We start from the raw sequence: 19,092 nt of genomic DNA, 5'->3' as shown, positions 1-19,092 counted from the left end.
TAGGTTGTAGATAATGTCACGTGGCATGCCCTCATTCGTTAAAAATATGATGGAAATCTATCCTCAAAGATTGTAAACATATTATGACACGTGACGCAACATGATTGGTTAATAATCTTATCGGAAATCCATCACCAATAATTGTATTTTCGGATAATGACACGTGGTGCAACGAGAACGATTAAAAATTTTATCGGAAATCCATCACCAATAATTGTCTTTTTCGGATTATGACATGTGGCGCAACGAGAACGATTTAAAATCTTATCCGAAATTACAAATAAAATTATTTTGTATTATTTTATAATTTTTCGGATAATGACACGTGGAGCAACGAGAACGATTAAAAATTTTATCCGAAATTACAAATAAAATTATTTTATAAATAAAAAAATATTAATATTTTATTATCTATTGCCAGGTTATTGAAGTGCAACGGTGAAGATGAAAAAAATAATTACTGTTCATCAAGAATAGTTACTGTTTGTGGATAGCATAGTGTATTGCCTGGAGGAGGGTTCCACGCTGGAACTGCTCTAAGGTATCGGTTTCTTTCTAAGCATTGATTTTTTTCGTTAAATTCCATAAGTTAATTTTGTTTTTGGCTGTTTAGGGTTTTTGAATCTAATATCGTATTCCGTTTTTTTTTTTTTCCCGAAAATTTAAGTAAAGTTGACGAAGTTCGATGCTTTTTCATCGTTATATTATCAGTTTACCAAAGACGGCTGATTTTGGTTTTCAAAGTTACTTGGGTTGTTGATGTGGTTTGATTTCTTTGATTTTCTGTAATTTCAGGGGTGGAGTTTCGTGGTTATGGAAGTGGAGTACAATCGAGATGACTCTCCGACCAGAGAGCACCGGGATGAAGGGATATATGATGATTTAGAGGAGAATGGGAATGATATGTCAAGCAGGCACCGGAGCAAGGATAGGAAGAAGAGTAGCCGAGGGGAAGAGAAGGATGATAGAAGTAGAGACCGAGAACGATCAAGGAGTGATGTTGTAAAGGAAAGAGAGAAAGAATCTAAAGAGTTGGAAAAGGATCGAGTATCTAGCAAGGAAAGGAGGAAGGATGATAGAGATGACCGGTATAAGGATAAGAGTAGAGATAATAAGGTGAAGGAGAAAGATTATGATCAAGAGAGTCATAGAGAAAAAGAGCATGATAGGGGGAAAGATAGAAAGGATAGAGGGAAGGAAAAAGAACGGGAGAAGGAGAGAGAGGTGGAGAAGGATAGTGATCGAGGACGAGAGAAAGAGAGGGGGAATAGGGATAAGGACAGGGAAAGGGAAAAGGAAAGGGACAAGGCAAAAGAAAAGAAAAGAGAAAAAGAGAGAGAAAAACATAAAGATCGAGAGAAAGGAAGGGAAAGCTATAAAGATACCGATAGGGAGAGGGCGAAAGACAAGTATAGGGAAAAAGAGAGGGAGTTGGATCAAGATAAGGATAAATCAAGAGACAGAGGAAGCAGGAGAAGCCTTGAAAGAGATGACAAAGCGAAGCTAAACGGTGATGACAACAGGGATAAAGACATTCTTAAGCAAAGGAAGGTTTCCCATAATGCTGAGGACGAACAGCATACTGACAGCTTATCAAGCAGAACACATCTATCAGCATCGGAGCTTGAGGAACGCATCTTGAAGTAAGTACGTCTTCATTTATGTTCTCTTTATGCCATATTTTATTTATGTTGTCAACCTTTTTCATTGTTTGAATTATTTCCGCTCCATCTCCCATTTTGCATTAAGCATTATTGCATCTCGTTGCTCTTTGTTGGGAACCGAAGAAGTTGGATTTTGGAGTATTCAAGCATATAAAGTGATCTTATGGGCAACCTGAACTTGTCTGTGACATACAATACAATATGCATAATATTCTTGGGCTATGTGCTTCGAAGTTAATAATAAGCAGAATGAAATATGCAAAAGCATACTGGCTGTTTATTAAAAAAAAAAAAAGAATTAACATCTCCTAAAGGATGAAAACAATTCATTGTCATCCATTTGGTTTATTGTGTCAAAGTAAATGACATCACTTGAAGAGAAATGGGATTGTAGTATGTTAGCAGTGTTCTATTTGAAGTTTGAACCAACTATCAATTACTTATTGACAACTTTGCTTGGTATATTGTATCTTGTGATTTTGGTAGGTATTCTAGTTATATCTTGATATTGCCTGCAATTTTCTGAGGAGTCACTTTGTTCTTCACACAACTTCAGTTATAAATATGGTTGTTCAGTTTGCTTAGGAGTTATTTGTGGTTGACACAATTTTGGTTACAACTTATGATGGTTCCTTTTTTTTTTGCATTCTTTTTTTTCTGGACTTGCTGCCTTTTATTTTGAATGTAGCCGAATGATGGATGTTATGGGAGAGTGGGTCTGTTCTTTCTGAAATTTTCAACTACATGGGTTCTACTTTAATCTAATTTGAACAATCAAAGATTGTAACATTCTTGCAGATGGTGGCAATATAATTATATCGATTTCTATACATAGATGTATTTAAACACTTATTTTAAGGACATTGCCATGTAACATGTGTATATTTCTTTGCATCGGCTACAAATGAGTTATATTGGGTTTGCTTTATTCTCAGGACAAAGGAAGAGAGATTAAAGAAGAAAACAGAAGATGTTCCTGAGGTTTTAGCATGGGTTAGTAGGAGTCGTAAGATCGAGGAGAAAAGGAATGCAGAAAAGCGGAAAGCTATACAGCTTTCTAAGATTTTCGAGGAACGGGTCAGTTTGATAGTGTTCCTGTTGTATTGTGTTTACGCTTGTTGATTTTATAATTACCATTCATATAATTTTGATTATTCTCAGGACAATATTGGTCAAGGAGAAAGTGAAGATGAGGAGACAGCCCAGTATCCCACTCGTAAGATTCCTTCTCACTTTGAGATATTTTTTTAATATTCGTAATAGAAGCTAAGGGTCTTTGGGACATCAGCAAGAATTTGAATTTAGTTGTTTTTTCATTTTATATTTGAGCACATATAATATGTGGGGCTATGGTTAAGGTAGAATGTATATTTTATGTAGAACTTGTAGAGTTACAGAATTTGTTTGACACCTGAGCACGAAATAAAAAGTACACCGACCTTGAGGACTTGTGTCTGTATGCCTCTAGAGGGTTGATTCAGTATTCTGACAATAGCACCTGCTCTTGATACATGGTTTCTATATCTGTAACAATAGTACTTTTTAGAGTTTGGTTCACTTTTTCAGTTGACCTGTCAATAATGTCTGAATGGCTTAGTTACAATCTATGACGCTTTTTCTGTGTTTCTTGGTTGATTGATATCACCTTACTCTGAATACCTGTTTACAGATGATCTAGCTGGTGTTAAAGTTCTTCATGGCCTTGACAAAGTAATGGAAGGCGGGGCAGTTGTTTTAACACTCAAAGATCAGAATATTCTGGCCGATGGTGGCATTAATGAAGGTAAAGAAATTTTGAGTTACTTTGTTTTCCTCAGGGCCCACTGCCTCTTGTAGGCATGGATGTTTTAATTTTATATTGTTTAATATAGGTTTTTGTTTCAATGTAACAGACATTGATATACTTGAGAATGTGGAAATTGGAGAGCAGAAGCAGCGAGACGAGGCTTACAAGGCAGCAAAGAAGAAAACGGGGGTTTATGTTGATAAGTATGTTAACCATAATTATAAAGTGTAATAAAAATTTTGATTTGCCAAAGGAACTTAATTGTTGGGTGACATTGTCTACTCTAGCCGTCTAGTATAATCTGGAATTTTTCCACATATCTCATTGCCCACACTGGTTGGTATTAACTATATGTATGTGTTATGGTGTATCAGGTTTAATGACGACCCTGCTGCAGAGAAGAAAATGCTTCCGCAATATGATGATCCAATCCCAGATGAGGTGACTATGTCATTGTCTCCCCCACTTTTTAGTTTAGACCCAGTGTTTTCCCTTGTTCATGTACATTATTAGTTTGAAACATTGAGCATGGAACATGGTTGTGATATGTGAATTTATGTTTATTTTCAGGGGTTAACTTTAGATGAAAGAGGACGCTTTACCGGCGAAGCAGAAAAGAAACTTGAAGAGGTACTATTTTCTTTCTCATCATAATTTTGTGAGGGGTAATAAAAAAAGAGAATAGGATTTCAGGGCATTTGGTGCAGTGAATTGAATTGGTGTTCTCATAGGTGTTGCTTTCTGCTTTTTGGTTTGTTCCCTATCTTTTGAGCTATGATCCTTTGAAGTTTATGGTGTGATCTTACTGCTTTTAGATAAAGGCAAAGAAACAAAAATGAAAATGAAAAGAATAACAGTGGCTTTTTTTCTTTCTGCTAGCTACGTAAGAGGATACAGGGTGTTCCCACAAAGAACCGCGTTGAAGATCTCAACATGTCTGGGAAGATCACATCTGATTTCTATACTCAAGATGAAATGCGTCAGTTTAAAAAACCTAAGAAAAAGAAATCCTTGCGGAAGAGGGAGAAGCTAGACTTAGAAGCCCTTGAAGCAGAAGCAGTATCTGCAGGGTTGGGTGTTGAAGACCTTGGTTCTAGGAATGATGCAAGGAGGCGTGCCAATAAAGAGGAGCAAGAAAGATTGGAAGCTGAAAGGAGAAATAGGGCATACCAGTTGGCTTATGCTAGAGCAGATGAGGCATCTAAATCATTGCGACTGGAACAAACTCTTTCTGTTAAACGAGAGGAAGATGAAACTCCCGTCTTCGTAGATGATGACGATGATCTGTATAAATCCTTAGAGAAAGCAAGGAAATTGGCTCTTAAAACGAAAGAGGAGGAAAAAGCTGTATCTGGTCCACAAGCAGTTGCTCTCCTTGCCACCACCACTGCCAGCAGTCAGACTGCAGAAGAGCAAATCCCCTCAACTGGAGAGGCACAGGATAACAAGGTTGTCTTCACCGAGATGGAAGAGTTTGTCTGGGGCCTCCAGCTTGATGAAGGTATATTCTATCTTTGTGTTTTCGCTTTTTCAACCTTAGGGTAATGTGTAATTGATTTTCTATTGGCTGAGGGTGGGGAGTCCTTCCTTTCCCATCTTAGACATCATGTCATAATGGTCATCATCTTATAGTTAGCTGGTGGCCATCTTCCTATTCCACCAAATTCCAGATCGTTAATTATGAAGGTCCAGTTGAGGGGTATGATGTTGTGACTTTTTACATGCCAATTAGATCTTTGTTTTTCTGCTTTAAATTTGTTTAATGGTGTGTCAAGTTGTGAGCCTTCTGCAAGCTTTACAATGTTATTCTCAAGGAGGTTTTGATTATAACCTTCTAAACTTGTGAAATTTTTGAATGTCCTGGCGCTACATCACAGTTTCATCTATAATAGAAAATGGCTTTTATCCTTTGTTGTACCTTTTCAGAATCCCACAAGCCTGAAAGTGAAGATGTTTTTATGCAAGAAGATGAACCCAAAGTAACTCATGAAGAAAAAATGGATGAACCTGGTGGATGGACTGAAGTTAACGATATGGGTGAAGACAAACAATCTGCTAATGAGGATAAGGAGGAGACAGTTCCTGATGAAACAATCCATGAAGTTGCAGTTGGGAAGGGCTTATCAGGTGTACTGAAGCTGCTTAAAGATCGAGGAACCCTTAAAGAAGGTATTGACTGGGGTGGTAGAAACATGGACAAGAAAAAGAGCAAACTTTTTGGTATTGTAGATGATGATGAGGAGCAGCCAAAGGAGACCCATACATCACGTCAAAAAAAGGATGAACAAAGGGATACTCGTTCATCCTCTTCCAGCCATCAAAAGGATACTCGTGCACCTAAAGTCTATCAGGAAAAGGATATTCGCATTGAGAGAACCGATGAATTTGGCCGAACTGTAAGTACTTCTGTTCAGTTCTTTTACAGTTAATTTGTTTTTATGGTTTGACATGGTTACATTGTGGTGAATCTGGTCATAGAGTTATATTAGCCTTAGTCAATTGATAATTTCTTATGCCTTTACACGGCCTCAATTTTAGGGTTGGATGTGTTGCTCTGTAAAAGCTGAGTAGAAGGCAAGAATATGTATGTTCTGATCTTTGTTTCATTAGCAATAGTATATTAGCTACATTCAATTTGAATATTCCTGTGCTTATTCCACGAAGAAGTTTTGGGTTTGGAAAGCTGTGGTGCATGCATTATTTTGTATGTTTTTATCTTTGCTTCATCAGTGATCATGTAGTATTATTATTATTATGTGCTGCTAACGCATTCCTTGTTTTCACCAGTTGACGCCCAAGGAAGACTTTAGGATACTTTCTCATAAGTTCCATGGGAAGGGGCCTGGAAAGATGAAGCAAGAAAAGCGCATGAAGCAATACCAGGAAGAACTAAAGTTGAAGCAGATGAAGAGTTCGGATACGCCATCACTGTCTGCAGAGAGGATGAGGGACACTCAAGCTCGCTTGCAGACCCCATATCTTGTCCTCAGTGGCCATGTTAAACCAGGGTATGCTTTTCAATCATTTCATTCAACTCATTTTGTTTTTGGTTTTGGATCAATTATTGCTAGTTTCAGTAGGATTCGACTACTACAGCTTTAAACAAGAAAATCAGTAAGGTAGGCTTGGAGTTGGTATATGTGAGATATTCATATGTTGTAACGGTGATTTACAACTTAGAAAAATGACTCAATTAATTTTCGAAATTTTAAACACTTATCTGAATATCTTAATTTGAAGAATTGAATAAGAAACATGAGCTGTGGTAAATGCTTCCCTGCTTTATCTTTTCTGTCTTTATTCAACATTAGAATTCCCAATTGATTTACCCTTTCCCCAACTTTGTTCTCATGTTTCCAGGCAAACTAGAGATCCCAGACGTGGTTTTGCAACAGTTGAGAGGGATCTCCCAGGAAGCTTGACCCCCATGCTTGGTGACAGAAAGGTGAGTGAACTCGTACAGTACTTTGCCCTGGTTTCTTGATGTTGATGTATATAAAATGCTTCTAGATGATATACTACGTAGTGTATTGTCTTATGTGCAGCAGGTGCTGATAGTTTGTGGTAGAATATCTCTGTTCATTCATTTGTGCCGTTCTTTTCTCTTCCCTATTTTTTTTCATTCATTTCCATAGAAAGAATCATTCTTATCTTTTTTTTTTCTTTTGTTCTTTTTTCTTCAGGTTGAACATTTCTTAGGAATAAAGCGCAAAGCCGAGCCTGAAAGTTCAGATACACCAAAGAGGCCTAAAACTTGAAGTGACGTTGGTTGAATTTTGGAGTTGACCATCAACATTTTCAATTTCTTGGCCCCTGTACGGGGAAGTGGCTGACCTGTGTTGGTATTGTTCCACTACTAGAGACCGTACATAAACTTATTTTTGACAGAGCTGTGGAGAGAATTTTCAAGGTAGGCTCTGACGGTTTCGACAGTATTAAAAGAGATGTTATTTTCTGTTCTGAGAATATATACGTAAAACTATTTCTTCCTTGAACAGGGTGTTCTATTTGGTGTCTAAGGATTTCATTTGATCTGAGGTGTGACTGGACCTTGGAGGTAGACGAGAATAGACTCGTGGTTTGGAGTTTCTCTACTATGCATCATCAATTTATGCGATGCATTGTTCAATTGAAGAGCTAGATTTGGATGAAATCATCGTGTTTGACGGTCTAAAGGATCCCACAGTGCAGTGTGTTGCATGTTCTCAATAGGTTCATAAATAGAATGTCGCCACACCACTCGTTAAAGCGCGAGGGGAAACCACAACTCCGGTAGCAATACCGTCAGGTATCGGAGATAAAACCATTTCTACTTGCTGGCAGGCTAGTAGCTCGTTGGTGACTGTACATGGTGGAGATGAAAACTTTTAGACAAAGAAGAAAAATTAAGACTCGAATCCTCCACAATCCTTCAAATACTTGATCTTGATTTTTTTTTAGTGTTGCCAGAGCATCTTGCATGCTAATCCTCTCCTGGCATTTCTGCACGACAAGCTAGAGCCAATCTCTTAACGGATGATATGCAATTCCTCAGGCTCTCGACTCCACTTAGTCGGGATAAAGTTTTGTTGTTATACATATGAACGGTTGAGATTAAGATTTAGTTAAATTTTAACGGTTCACATGTGAAAAACAAGTGCGCGGGAGAATTGCCAAGCCAACTAAACACCACGTTGTACATGCTTTTATCACCTCTACACTCTCTTAGCCATTAGATTGAATAACACGACCGAATAATTATTAAGGGGCAAAATTAAGCATGTGCAGAAATCACTTTACTAAATAAATTCCTGGAGAAATGTACACGATGCAATAAAAAAAAAATCTATTTAAATTTCTTATATCCTTTGGTACTAGGAAATTAATTTTATTGAAGGCTGAGGAGACCTTTAGAATTATTTTGTGAAGGAACAAATAAGTGAAGATACGACTAAGAAGTTAATTTAGTCGTTGCAGATGCAAAGAGAAAGGTACAAGAAAATGGACTGAAAAAGTGCCAAAACCCGGAAAACAGACCAGGGCTCAAAACACAGCCAGATTATCCTAGTTTTAATCAAGAAGCGAGACAATTCGGAACCACTGGCCGCACTTGAAGCAGCCAGAAATCGAGGAATCAGCTCAGGGCTCGAAAGTCATGCTTTCAGCTTCCCGTCTCACCGACTCAAACAACACAGAGGAGAGATACCTCTCCCCAAAGCTTGGAAATATCACCTGCAATGCATAGACGTATATTAGGAGTTGGACAAAACGCTAATACAAGGTCTGTGCAACTGAAAGGGAGTGATCCAACTTACAACAATGAGCTTTCCAGCATTTTCTGGTCTCTTTGCAATTTTAATTGCAGCGGCAGCAGCAGCTCCAGATGATATTCCCACCTGGAACAGATAATCAAATGTGATGGCTCGAAAACAAAGATATTAACTAACTACTGATTTTTTTTTTAGGTTAAGAACTTACAAGCAAACCCTCTTTATGTGCGAGAAGCTTTGCAGTTTCAATTGCTTCATCACTTGATATCTGCAATGCATCACAGAGTTATAAACGGGAAGCAGTAATAGCTGTTAGAAACAAACTAACAAGCTGTTTTTCCTATGTTCTTTGCAGAGAGTTAAAGGCATTCCAAATGAATAATCAATGGCCGTGCTTATACCAGCTCACAGAAATTGTTGGCCATTCATACATTTGTCCATTCAAAACACTACGAAGTGAATAAATCCGGCTCGAGTGCCATTTCCAAAAATGATTGTATCACAAATAACAATACAACGATTTATATCAATTAAGAAAAAAAAACCCTTTGAGCCTTACTTGAATGACTTCATCGATGATATTGACTTCCAAAACACCGGGGATAAAACCAGCTCCTATTCCTTGGATCTTGTGTGGACCTTTACATTAGAAGGAGCGTAATAATTAGCATCAACAACGTGCAAGCAAAAACTAGAATTGCCCGTCATGTATAAACATATAAGATAAATGTGCTTTATGTAAAAGATTGAGGGAAACCTAAATTATGTACGCCGTGTATGGTAGAATTAGGATTTAGGAACAATTTTCAGTCAAACAAATTTTCTAGTTAATAAATCAGAAGCCAACTGAAAGTTGAAAACCAGAAGCTACAGAAAATAAGAGTCTTAAAACATTCTGTCAGTAACAGAAGCAAAAGACTCATTCCACCGAAGTAGTTACTGAGTATCCCACAACGAAACTCCTCTCTATGCTACCAGTCACATCTGAGATCAGTACTCTAACTGTTTATTACGGCCCTATCTCCATCAGAAATCCAATTACATTTGCTAGGCCGAAAATCTTAAATGAAACTACGAACAAAATTTTCTCTAAACTAGTGAAAAGGCCAGTAAATAGATTGCAGGCACTGGATTATGCAAGGCATACAAATAATCTCAGAGCAGCAATGCAGTATAACTCACCAGGCTTTCCTCCAGTTAGGACAGGACTTTCAACCGGCTCCACACCATACAGCTAACATTAAGAAATAAAAAGGAACACAATAAAACAAAGTAAAAGAGCATCAGAATATGAAGAAAGTACAGACTATTGTTCAGGTCTTCTTCAAAAGAAGCTCATAAACAAATATACTTAAGAACTTTGAGATTAAACTTTAAGATGCGAGCTAACCTTTATGTCAGGATTCTTCTCCTTTAGAAACTTCCCTGCACCTGTTATAGTTCCACCTGTACCTATCCCAGAAACAAAAGCATCTACTTTCCCTCCTGAACCTTCCCATATCTCTGGTCCAGTGGTTTCATAATGTATCTGCAATAAAAAAATCGAATCACTTTTTCTGAGCACAATATACCTTTAGTTTTTCTTCAAGTTGCGTCAGCTTTATATGATGTAGATTATGGAGTAGATACCTTAGGGTTGGCCGGATTTTCAAACTGCTGAAGAATGTAGGCATTAGGTGTCTTTGCCAATATCTCTTCAGCCTTCTGAACAGCCCCTTTCATGCCCTTTGCAGGATCCGTGAGAACCAACTCAGCTCCAAAAGCCCGGAGGATGATTCTTCTTTCAAGACTCATTGAAGCAGGCATTGTAATGATAAGTTTGTAATGCTTAGCTGCTGCCATGAAGGCTAATCCTATCCCAGTATTACCACTTGTTGGCTCGATGAGGACACTCTTCAGAAAACACCATCCAACCAAAGTCAGATTCAATGAAAATCAGTCAGATCATAGTTTCCATCAAATAAAAATCCCATATCATCTTTCTATCATTATACCAGCATCGCATGGGAAGCTCAGAAAATTGCCGAAACCAAAATTTTTAGTAGTTTTACGAAATGTAGACTATTATTAAATGTTTGCAATTTTTGCTTAATATTTCTAATGCAAAAAAATCTCTCTCATCACACACAGTCCACTCATGTTTTCAGCTAAGACATCCCATGAGAAAAGCGTAGTTGCATCTTTTTCATCATTAGAAATTGACATAAACAACTGCTAGTGGAGAAACCAAGAATAGTACACGGGGAAGGTGGTTGCGTCCTCTGTTTCATGCACAAATTCACCCAGCAAGTTTCCCTATAAAATAACTAACCTGCCCAGGTGTGATAAGGCCCTTCGCCTCAGCATCTGCAATCATACTATAGCCAATCCTGCATTGTTTTTCAATAATTAGGAACCATAACAGAAATCAGAGCAAAACCGCAACACTTTCAGGTATAGCTGCCGCGAAAGCAGCAAGCGTACAAAAAAACGATCAAGTAGTAAGCCATACAACTAAAAAGCCTATATACCTGTCTTTTACACTGGAGCAGGGCTCCATCATTTCCAATTTGGCAGCGATTCGAGCAACACAACCTTCCACGACTTGGTTCAGATACACCAACGGGGTTTTTCCAATTAACTATACACAACGAAACAGATGTTTCCAGCATCATAAACATAAAAAAAACCATTGAAAACACCATACTCTAGTACACATAAAACTCGGATATTCGACAACTTACTTCAGTAACATCTTTGGCAATGCCAGCCTTCTCGACTGCCATTTTGCTTCTTTTACAGATTACTGCAACCAAAAACACACCCGGTACTTAAATTTATTCCTAACCACAATTACAATAAATTTTAATTCTTCATGGAATAAAAAAAATAAGTCAGAAAAATTTAACACAATCATCTGCAAAAATAAGAAAAGGACCGCTAAGCTATCAACTAAAAGATTAAAGAATATTTTATTGAATGTGTTTCAAATTTCAATTGCTGCAACCAAAAACACACCTGGTACTTAAAATTTGTTCCTAACCACAATTACAATAAATTTTAAATCTTCATGGAATTAAAAAAAAATTCATTAAAAAATCAAGTCAGAAAAATCTAACACAATCATTTAGCAAAAATAAGGAAACGACTGCTACGTTATCAACTAAAGGATTAAAGAGTATATTCTTGAAATGTTTCAAATTTCAATTACTTTTTTCTAACGATTTTCGTAATCTGATTATGATCAGGGTGAGAGGGTTTTGTCGCTGGTTTTGAAAAAAAAAAACCCAGAAAATGAGTTTAATTTGGAGAACGATGAGCTGAGTGTGGATGTGATGAGTGAAAGAAAAAGAGTTTAAAAGCTATGATTAACACTTAATTAAGAGAGAAAGATTGAGAATTTCACCAGGAGACTGACAGATAATCACCACCTCACAGCCGATGAACACGCCTTGTGAAGAAGAAGATCAAGATGTATGTGTGTGTGTGTGTATGTATATATATATATATTTGGTCAGAAATATGACGTCATAAATACTGTTATCGTTTTCTTATGGTTGTATGTTGAATCTAGCCTGCTTTTAGGTATTCCTACTTAACATGGTATCGTATTAGGCAGCAAGCCTCCAAAGTACAACTTGAGATTCGATCACACCAATTTATGTCCCTACAAAAAATTTGCACGTGCAATTTATGACATCCCCCAATCACCTTTTTTTGTGATTAAATTGAATAAATTAAATGACAAAGCTAAACACATGATTATACACTATTCAAACAAAATGCAAAAATCACATTTTATGTGTCTATTTGATTGATAATCATTTTGTTTTTATGTTCATTGAAAATCAAAAACTGCTAATTTTTAGTAAAAGCATAAAACTAAAAGTAATTATTAAATGAATTTCAATTTAAAAACACATAGAGTTTAAAATTAAAAATAAAAGTTTACAAACCCATTAGCCCATGCCTCATAATAAAAAAAATAAACCACACAAAAACTGCCCCTCAGTACTGGAGAAGGCATTGGACGGTCGATCAGAGCGAAGGAATGCTGAGTGATGATGTGGTGGAAGGCGGGTACACATTGCTGTGCGTGTCGTACCTGAAATGGGATTGTCACGTTCGGACAATCCCGGAAGATGAGCTGCTGTCACTGCAATTAGCAACTGCGAATGAGTGAAATTTTTTGGATTTTGGCAACTGGGGAATTGGCACATGTTTGTATTGAGTTGAGTTGTGGGTTGTTGAATACAGGTGATTTCTGTTTTGTTTTGTCACTCATGATGTGTGTTGTGTGCTGCTAATGTTTTTGTTTTGTCCTCAATTCTCAGCACAGGAGAGCATGGCAGTCCCCTCTCCTAGCTCGAAAGAGAGTAATTCCCAAGCTGAGGGTTTTCGTTGTTGAAAGGGGAGAGCATGGCACAGTGATAGACTGAAGCACAATTTGAAGCTTACCCTCCAATCTCTCCCCTTTCCTTGGTGTGTAAATCACATCATGGATATCATCATCTAATGCCCTCTGCGCGAGAATTTCCCCCACACCAGCACAAGCAGCTGCATTCCTAGTCGACCCAAGGTCAAATTTCATGTCCTTTGATATGGAATGTGCCACAACGACAACCTTACTGGTGACTCGGTGAATGATGCACGCACGAACAGAAGTCTTGCTTCTGGAGGGCAATTCACAACTTGGGTTGTCTCTTTTGCTATCCTTTAACTCATTTCCCTTCCTTTGACTTTCCTTTGGGTCATCCTTTTGCTTAGAAGACTTCTTCCTACGATGGAAGTTAAAATTGTACTCTTCAAACTCTTTGGAATCTCGGTCAAGCTTAAAGAAGAGATTGCCGCGAATTCTCATGTTGTCAATGTCATCAAAATCCGGATCACCTTCAACAGCTGCTCTGCAACTATCAATTGGCTCATCAACCACTTCATCCGATAACGCACTTGAGTCCAATGCAGACCCCTGCATTCCTGCCCCTGCCAATGCCAACCCGGATGAAACCTGCCACGCATCATCATCAACAAGCTCAACACCATAACTGTCTGAATGAGGTTTAGAATCATCTGAGGGTAACAACGGAGAGAGATGAAACGAGCAGCCCTTGAAGGGAAATGCGGAGATAGTGCTGAAGCAAATGTGCTTCCTTTCCTTGAGAACATCATAGTAAAGAGTAACTTGGGTCTGGTATTGTATCTTGATTTAAGCAAGAGAGTTCTCTAAGGAGCAAATCATCAAACACTTGGTAGGCATTTACTGCTATACCTCGTTTCAGCTAACCATCAAGAGAGTTCTCTCATAATTGCTGTCCCACCCAGCTGCGATGAAGCTCTCTCTCTCTCCCTCTCTCTCTCTCTCTCTCTCTCTCTCTCTCTCTCTCTCTCTCTAAACTGGTCACCTGGTCAGTCCTAGGACCCAGGTCTTATGGAGGAAGGGATACGCCATTAGATGTTCATACCTTTAGACGAATGCCATTTAGAAGGAAAGGTGGCATCCGTTATTACCAGCAACGGCCATCAATCCGACCAAATAAAAGTTGAACGGCCTAAATTGAACTAAACCGCAATGAATTGTTTAGTTATCATCTTGAGCTTTTGTAAGCCCGACCCACGGTGACGGCGACGGCTTGGCGTTACCGGACTCCGAGACACGACACAATCAAGAAACATAAAATGCGGGTGATAAAACCAAATGGATTCAAGGAATAAGAAAGCAAAAGAAAATAGGCAGATAAAGCTTGCGTGGATGATTTCGAAGAAACAGAACGAAATCGATTTTGCAAGACAGATTAAAGGCAGAGAAACTGCAATATCGGCAAAACCAAAATGCTTTCTCCTCATTCAGGTTTTAACCGGAAACAAGCGCATCCCATCACTAACCTCGCAACCTACATAACAGCGGCGATATGCAGTCACAAAAGATAAAGGCCCTCCAAACATGAAGCTTAGAGAGCGCAATAGAGAATCGAAGAGAACACCAAAGAGAGGGAGAAAGAGAGAGCCATAGAGACCACCACAGAGAAGCAGTAAATAGTCTTTCTACAACTAAACTGAGAGCAGTGGCGGTACGGTGGGTCGATGTTTCAAGTCATCCTACCAACATTTTCACAATGACCTACTACTACAGTTTGATCAACATTAGAAATACAACTTGCCACCATGACAAAGCAAGAAGCATGACGATATATCATGATTAACACACACATCGCTACCATTTAAACGGTTAGTGATTACAAACAAGCCATTATAAAAGTTGATGAGATCTGGAGTCATCATATCAGTGGTTACCGTCTTCAAACGAGTTTTGTCATGTCTATCGGTAGTAAGCCTGCTGATAAGCTGGTACCATACCGTTGCCATAAGCCGCATAGGCGGGATAGTTCATCGGAGCTCCAGGGTATGATCCGGCAGGAGGAGGGGCTGCTTCGGGCGAGTATGCATAAGGGGTTGGTGGGCTTCTGCTGCCATACATGGTGGGTGGGGAATGGTACGGTGAGAACCCAGCAGGATACTGGCCATGGGATGGAGACATGACAAATGTAGGAGGAGTTGTAGGGAAAGAAGACACATATGCATTCGTCAAGCGTCCGGCCTTGGCTGGAGGCATGGGACCACCGTTGTTAGCTCGTGTTCGCTTGTTGGCTGGGACTACAACTGGCCTTTTCTTCTCTGGTTTCACCTTCTCTAGCTGTTCAAGGCGCTTCTTGAGGTTTTCTGGAGGAAATTCTGTCTCTAAGTTATAATCTTCAATGCACTTGACGACAGCCCGAAGCGCTGACAGCTCTTTGCGTCCAGCTAGGTTCTGCATAACAAAAGATTACTGATCAAAGAAAGTGCAGGTTTTTACAGGTTTAGTTGTTTCTACAAATAATGAAGGAAGCAAACTGAAGTTCATGCACTTCTAGGGGCATTTTTCAAAAAAATAATCAGAAAGCCCACAAGGAGGTCTATAATTGCACAACGCCTTATCATGTAGACATCCATCGCAAATACCATCATGCCTAATTAGAAAAATTATTAACAATTTGAAGATAAGGGTGCACCAATACTCAATATACCTTGCATTTATTTCTATATGAACTGCCTGCATTATTGGTGAGAAAACAAATTCTTATTGCATCTTGACCACTTAATTGATGCATAAAGGACTCATATTCCAACCAAACAGAAGAGTTTATTGTCCCAAAACTTGTCTAACTATATAGATGTTCCAACAATAAGATAAAACCGACATGGATACACACTATGGGAGCAAACCTGATGAAATAACTAGTAAGAATTGTGGGGAAGAAATTTGATCATGTTCAAAATGGAGAGTGGAAAGAAAGAAATACAGTGAAAATATATAATTCAGCTCTTTTGTCTTTAGGCTTGACATATAAGAGAGAAATATGGTGAAAACATATAATTATACTCTTTTTCTAGGCTTGATATATATACATTTGACTTTTTGTTCACACGTAATTAGTAAAGCGTAAGATGTTAACATCCTGCATATCTTTTAGATGGCTGTCATTCTCTCCATTATAGGAGAGAGTGTTTTTGTGAGGGCGGGGGAGTTCCCGCCCCTACTTTATACACAAACAAAAAGGTATAAGTTCCTCTGACATTCCTTTTCTTTCTTCTCTCTTTCTCTCCTCCCAATCATTTGAGAAGGGGGGAGTGGGAAAAAAGGAACTTTGAAAGAAATGACACGGGAGTTCTGGAAAACAGAAGGTGACACACACACACACGCACAAAAACTCTCCATGCAGAAAGAAAGTGAAGAGAAAACCAAAAACACGAAAGAACCGGACACCACTTTGCGATGCATATTCAGGACTCAAAGTCACGACATAAGAGATCAAGACAAGAATAGGAGTGATTAAAATAATACCGCAGCTCGCCCAGCATTATTGGGATCTTCCAAAATAGAGGCTGCAGCCTTCTTAGCATCTTTCAGAAAAGCTTTCAGTAGAGGAACAGGAGGAAACTTGTGCACAAGTCCAACTTCATAGGTGAAATGCACCGCATCAAGCTGTTGTCCCCTGCTGATCAATTCTTCAATCATATCTGCACATAGTAACAACCCCAAAAGTTAAAAATTGGAGAATGCTGCACTCTTATTGTACACATAACGAACCATATCAAAACATTCCCAAGAAACACAGATAGCAAGATGGAACAGAAAAATATCTTTACGAAACTACTACAAGGTCAATGAATATGCCATCATATTGTTAAAATCATTGGAAAAAAAGAATATTAACGATTCAAAGTTAACTAGATGATTTAGCCCTCGATTGTTCATAAAACATGTACATATACAACACCGGTTATCTACAGTTTGTACCGTCCACATGTTCTGATTTTAAAGATAGGTCAGAGTTTCGAATTAAAAATTATTTGGAATATAGGCAGATCCAACATCAGTCATGTGGGGGTTTTGTTTCTTATAGAAAAATATAATATAAAAAAATACACCACAGTCAAATCTCATGTATAAGGTAAACATTGCACTGGGAAAACCTGAAGACTAATGTTGATAACAAGAATCTAGTTAAAAATTCTACAAATATTGGAAAGAGTGGTAATTTCGACATAGACGCCGGCTGTCGAGATATAAAATGACCTTATAAATCGCATTTGTCTCACTCAAAATTTACTAACCACATAGAAAAATCACCACTTCCTCATCCTATATATAGAGAGAGATTATAAAGTTTTGACACATTTTCAATAAACCATAAGCAACACCAAGCAATGGCAAAAGAACTGCATAGAAAACGTAGCAAATACACAATCAAAGAAAAGAAACAAGTTAGTATTATGGAACGCACCAGGCATTTGCTTGGCGAGGCCAAGCGAAACGGCGAGCTTTGGCATCTGCTTGCGCCAGGCTGAGCTAACCACAAGCTTTCTATACAAATCAACATCCTCCTCCTTCACAATCCCGAAAGTCACCAAATGCTGCAGGAACGTGTGCACATCAGGAGTCTTCACGTTCTCTATGCCGCCTCTCTCCTCCAAGCTGGCCTTCCAAGTCTCGGCCATCTCCGTGGCGCGTTGCTTCACGCTCCGCGTCACCAGAAGCCTCTTTCTCCCGATCTTCGGGTCCACCACCACCGGAATCAGCGACTCCAGCAACAGAACGCAGGCCCAGCCCAAATCGTTTCCCCTATCGCTCCTCTCCAGTCTCTTGTCCACAGGAAACACCTCCGATATCGCCTCCAGCACGAACTTCCCCGGATCGACACAATCGCCCAAAGCCACAGGCATCTGCGACCTCAGACCCTCCAATTCCTTCTTCCTCGCCGTCACGAACCTCCAGAACCCTCCAGAATCCATCTTCAAGCACAACGACTTGAGATTCATCAGCAATCCCTCGCCGTCGTCCACCTCCCCGTACTCATCGTCGCTGCGGCCTCTCTTCAACACCTTGAGCGCCGCCTCCTTGCTCTTCTCGACCTTCCCGAGCGCGATCTCGAAGCTGTCCCTGATCGTGACCTCGCGCTGCTCGAGCTCGTCGAGCGACGCCTTGGTGTCTTGCTCCAGAGTCTGGATTTTGAGCTTGATGGCCTCAGATTTCTTCAGGAGGTTCTGCTCGAGGGACGAGAAGTGGTCGGAGAGCTCCTTCCAGAGGAGAGTGCAGCTGGTCATGAGAGAGGTCTGCCGCTGGAACTCGTCGAAGCTCGGCGGAGTCAACTCAGTCAACTCGCCGGGATCGGGGATCGACCCCATGATCGTCGTACGGTGCAGCACAGCGGCCAAAGGGAAAGAAGATATGGTAGAGAGAGAAAGGAGAAACCCTAGAATTCGGAGGGTAGAGAGAGAGAAAAAGCAAAAGTAAAAGCTTGAGCTGTGAGCTTAAGCGAAAGCTAAGGCAGCCGGTGGACAGGAGAAAGAAGAAGACATTGAGCTGACGTGGGTGGAGGAAGGGATCGACACGTGTAGAGGCGTCTCATAAAGGTGGCTAGAATGCGCTGGCGGGCGGGAGAAGGCGCTAGAGTGAGCGGGAGGGGGAGGGTGCGCAGGATAAGGGAGTTGGTAAAGTCGGAGTCGGGGGATGCTGACGTAGGATAAGGGGGTGTTTGGATGATGGGATTGTGCTTTCTCGGAAACCGAAGTTGGATCAAGGGAGAAAAAGGTAGGGGTGGGGCAGGCCCACTGAGCGCAACACATGGGGATGGGAATATAGAGGAACAGGAATGGGATTGGATGGTGAGGAGGAGTCAGATAAAGTGAGAGGCATATGCCGGGTTATGTAGTCATGCATGTGAACAAACAATGACCGCATGCGCGTCCTCATCCTCATCCTCATCAGGCAGTCATCAGTCGCACATTCATTATCTACGGTTTACAAATTACAATACGGGTATTATTTAAGTATTAATTATCATGGGATGATACATCGTTTAGTTTATAAATTTAA

General features: G+C 39.5%; 4 protein-coding genes across 8 annotated transcripts; 1 reads left to right on the top strand and 3 right to left on the bottom strand.

Annotated features, from left to right (window-relative positions):
* Positions 1-420: 420 nt before the first annotated feature.
* Positions 421-8,141, top strand: LOC103403924 (SART-1 family protein DOT2-like). 5 transcript variants are annotated; one of them, XR_011577351.1, is made up of 14 exons: positions 421-541; positions 796-1,643; positions 2,600-2,741; positions 2,826-2,880; positions 3,334-3,447; positions 3,557-3,653; positions 3,825-3,891; positions 4,021-4,080; positions 4,330-4,951; positions 5,377-5,846; positions 6,238-6,458; positions 6,811-6,895; positions 7,134-7,360; positions 7,449-8,086. XR_011577351.1 is itself a non-coding variant. In XM_070815710.1 (12 exons), exons 1-12 carry the CDS (start codon positions 814-816, stop codon positions 7,206-7,208), a joined length of 2,838 nt encoding a protein of 945 aa, XP_070671811.1. In that variant the 5' UTR covers positions 550-813; the 3' UTR covers positions 7,209-7,445. The 5 variants fall into 5 exon arrangements, 1 of the variants encoding a protein (XP_070671811.1); XR_011577352.1 differs by lacking the exon at positions 421-541 and having other exon boundaries at positions 550-1,643; positions 7,134-7,269; positions 7,337-7,360; XR_011577350.1 differs by lacking the exon at positions 421-541 and having other exon boundaries at positions 550-1,643; positions 7,449-8,141.
* A 155-nt stretch (positions 8,142-8,296) lies between these two features.
* On the bottom strand, positions 8,297-12,306 carry LOC103416847 (cysteine synthase). The gene is made up of 11 exons (XM_029096292.2): positions 12,085-12,306; positions 11,423-11,484; positions 11,210-11,319; positions 11,011-11,068; positions 10,329-10,592; positions 10,090-10,227; positions 9,882-9,933; positions 9,259-9,338; positions 8,908-8,967; positions 8,745-8,825; positions 8,297-8,661 (listed from the first exon to the last, which is right to left on the bottom strand). The coding sequence occupies exons 2-11, from the start codon at positions 11,462-11,464 to the stop codon at positions 8,569-8,571; spliced, it is 978 nt and encodes a 325-aa protein (XP_028952125.1). The 5' UTR covers positions 11,465-11,484; positions 12,085-12,306; the 3' UTR covers positions 8,297-8,568.
* Positions 12,307-12,830: 524 nt separating this feature from the next.
* On the bottom strand, positions 12,831-13,884 carry LOC103403920 (uncharacterized). Its single transcript, XM_029096293.2, has one exon. It carries the CDS (start codon positions 13,651-13,653, stop codon positions 13,009-13,011), a length of 645 nt encoding a protein of 214 aa, XP_028952126.2. The 5' UTR covers positions 13,654-13,884; the 3' UTR covers positions 12,831-13,008.
* An 817-nt stretch (positions 13,885-14,701) lies between these two features.
* Positions 14,702-18,898, bottom strand: LOC103403921 (FRIGIDA-like protein 4a). The gene is made up of 3 exons (XM_008342765.4): positions 17,501-18,898; positions 16,558-16,733; positions 14,702-15,483 (listed from the first exon to the last, which is right to left on the bottom strand). The coding sequence occupies exons 1-3, from the start codon at positions 18,399-18,401 to the stop codon at positions 14,995-14,997; spliced, it is 1,566 nt and encodes a 521-aa protein (XP_008340987.3). The 5' UTR covers positions 18,402-18,898; the 3' UTR covers positions 14,702-14,994.
* Positions 18,899-19,092: the final 194 nt, after the last annotated feature.

This window comes from Malus domestica, chromosome 16 (genome assembly GCF_042453785.1).
Source record: "Malus domestica chromosome 16, GDT2T_hap1".
Classification (NCBI taxonomy): Eukaryota; Viridiplantae; Streptophyta; class Magnoliopsida; order Rosales; family Rosaceae; genus Malus; species Malus domestica.
The sequence above is the reverse complement of the archived record's forward strand: the minus strand, read 5'-3'. Positions and strand labels throughout refer to the sequence as shown.

Bases quoted from the DNA above. Each gene is read 5' to 3' on its own strand.
- LOC103403924 (XM_070815710.1), top strand. From the start codon at position 814: ATGGAAGTGGAGTACAATCGAGATGACTCTCCGACCAGAGAGCACCGG. The intron at 4,952-5,376 runs GTATATTCTATC...GTACCTTTTCAG, and splicing joins GGGCCTCCAGCTTGATGAAG to AATCCCACAAGCCTGAAAGT. The intron at 6,459-6,810 runs GTATGCTTTTCA...TCATGTTTCCAG, and splicing joins AGTGGCCATGTTAAACCAGG to GCAAACTAGAGATCCCAGAC.
- LOC103416847 (XM_029096292.2), bottom strand. From the start codon at position 11,464: ATGGCAGTCGAGAAGGCTGGCATTGCCAAAGATGTTACTGAA. The intron at 11,069-11,209 runs GTATATAGGCTT...AAAACAATGCAG, and splicing joins TGCTCCAGTGTAAAAGACAG to GATTGGCTATAGTATGATTG. The intron at 8,968-9,258 runs GTAAGGCTCAAA...GATGCATTGCAG, and splicing joins TCATCGATGAAGTCATTCAA to ATATCAAGTGATGAAGCAAT.
- LOC103403920 (XM_029096293.2), bottom strand. From the start codon at position 13,653: ATGCAGGGGTCTGCATTGGACTCAAGTGCGTTATCGGATGAAGTGGTT.
- LOC103403921 (XM_008342765.4), bottom strand. From the start codon at position 18,401: ATGGGGTCGATCCCCGATCCCGGCGAGTTGACTGAGTTGACTCCGCCG. The intron at 16,734-17,500 runs GTGCGTTCCATA...TACTATGTGCAG, and splicing joins CCTCGCCAAGCAAATGCCTG to ATATGATTGAAGAATTGATC. The intron at 15,484-16,557 runs GTATTATTTTAA...TTTGTTATGCAG, and splicing joins ATAATGCTGGGCGAGCTGCG to AACCTAGCTGGACGCAAAGA.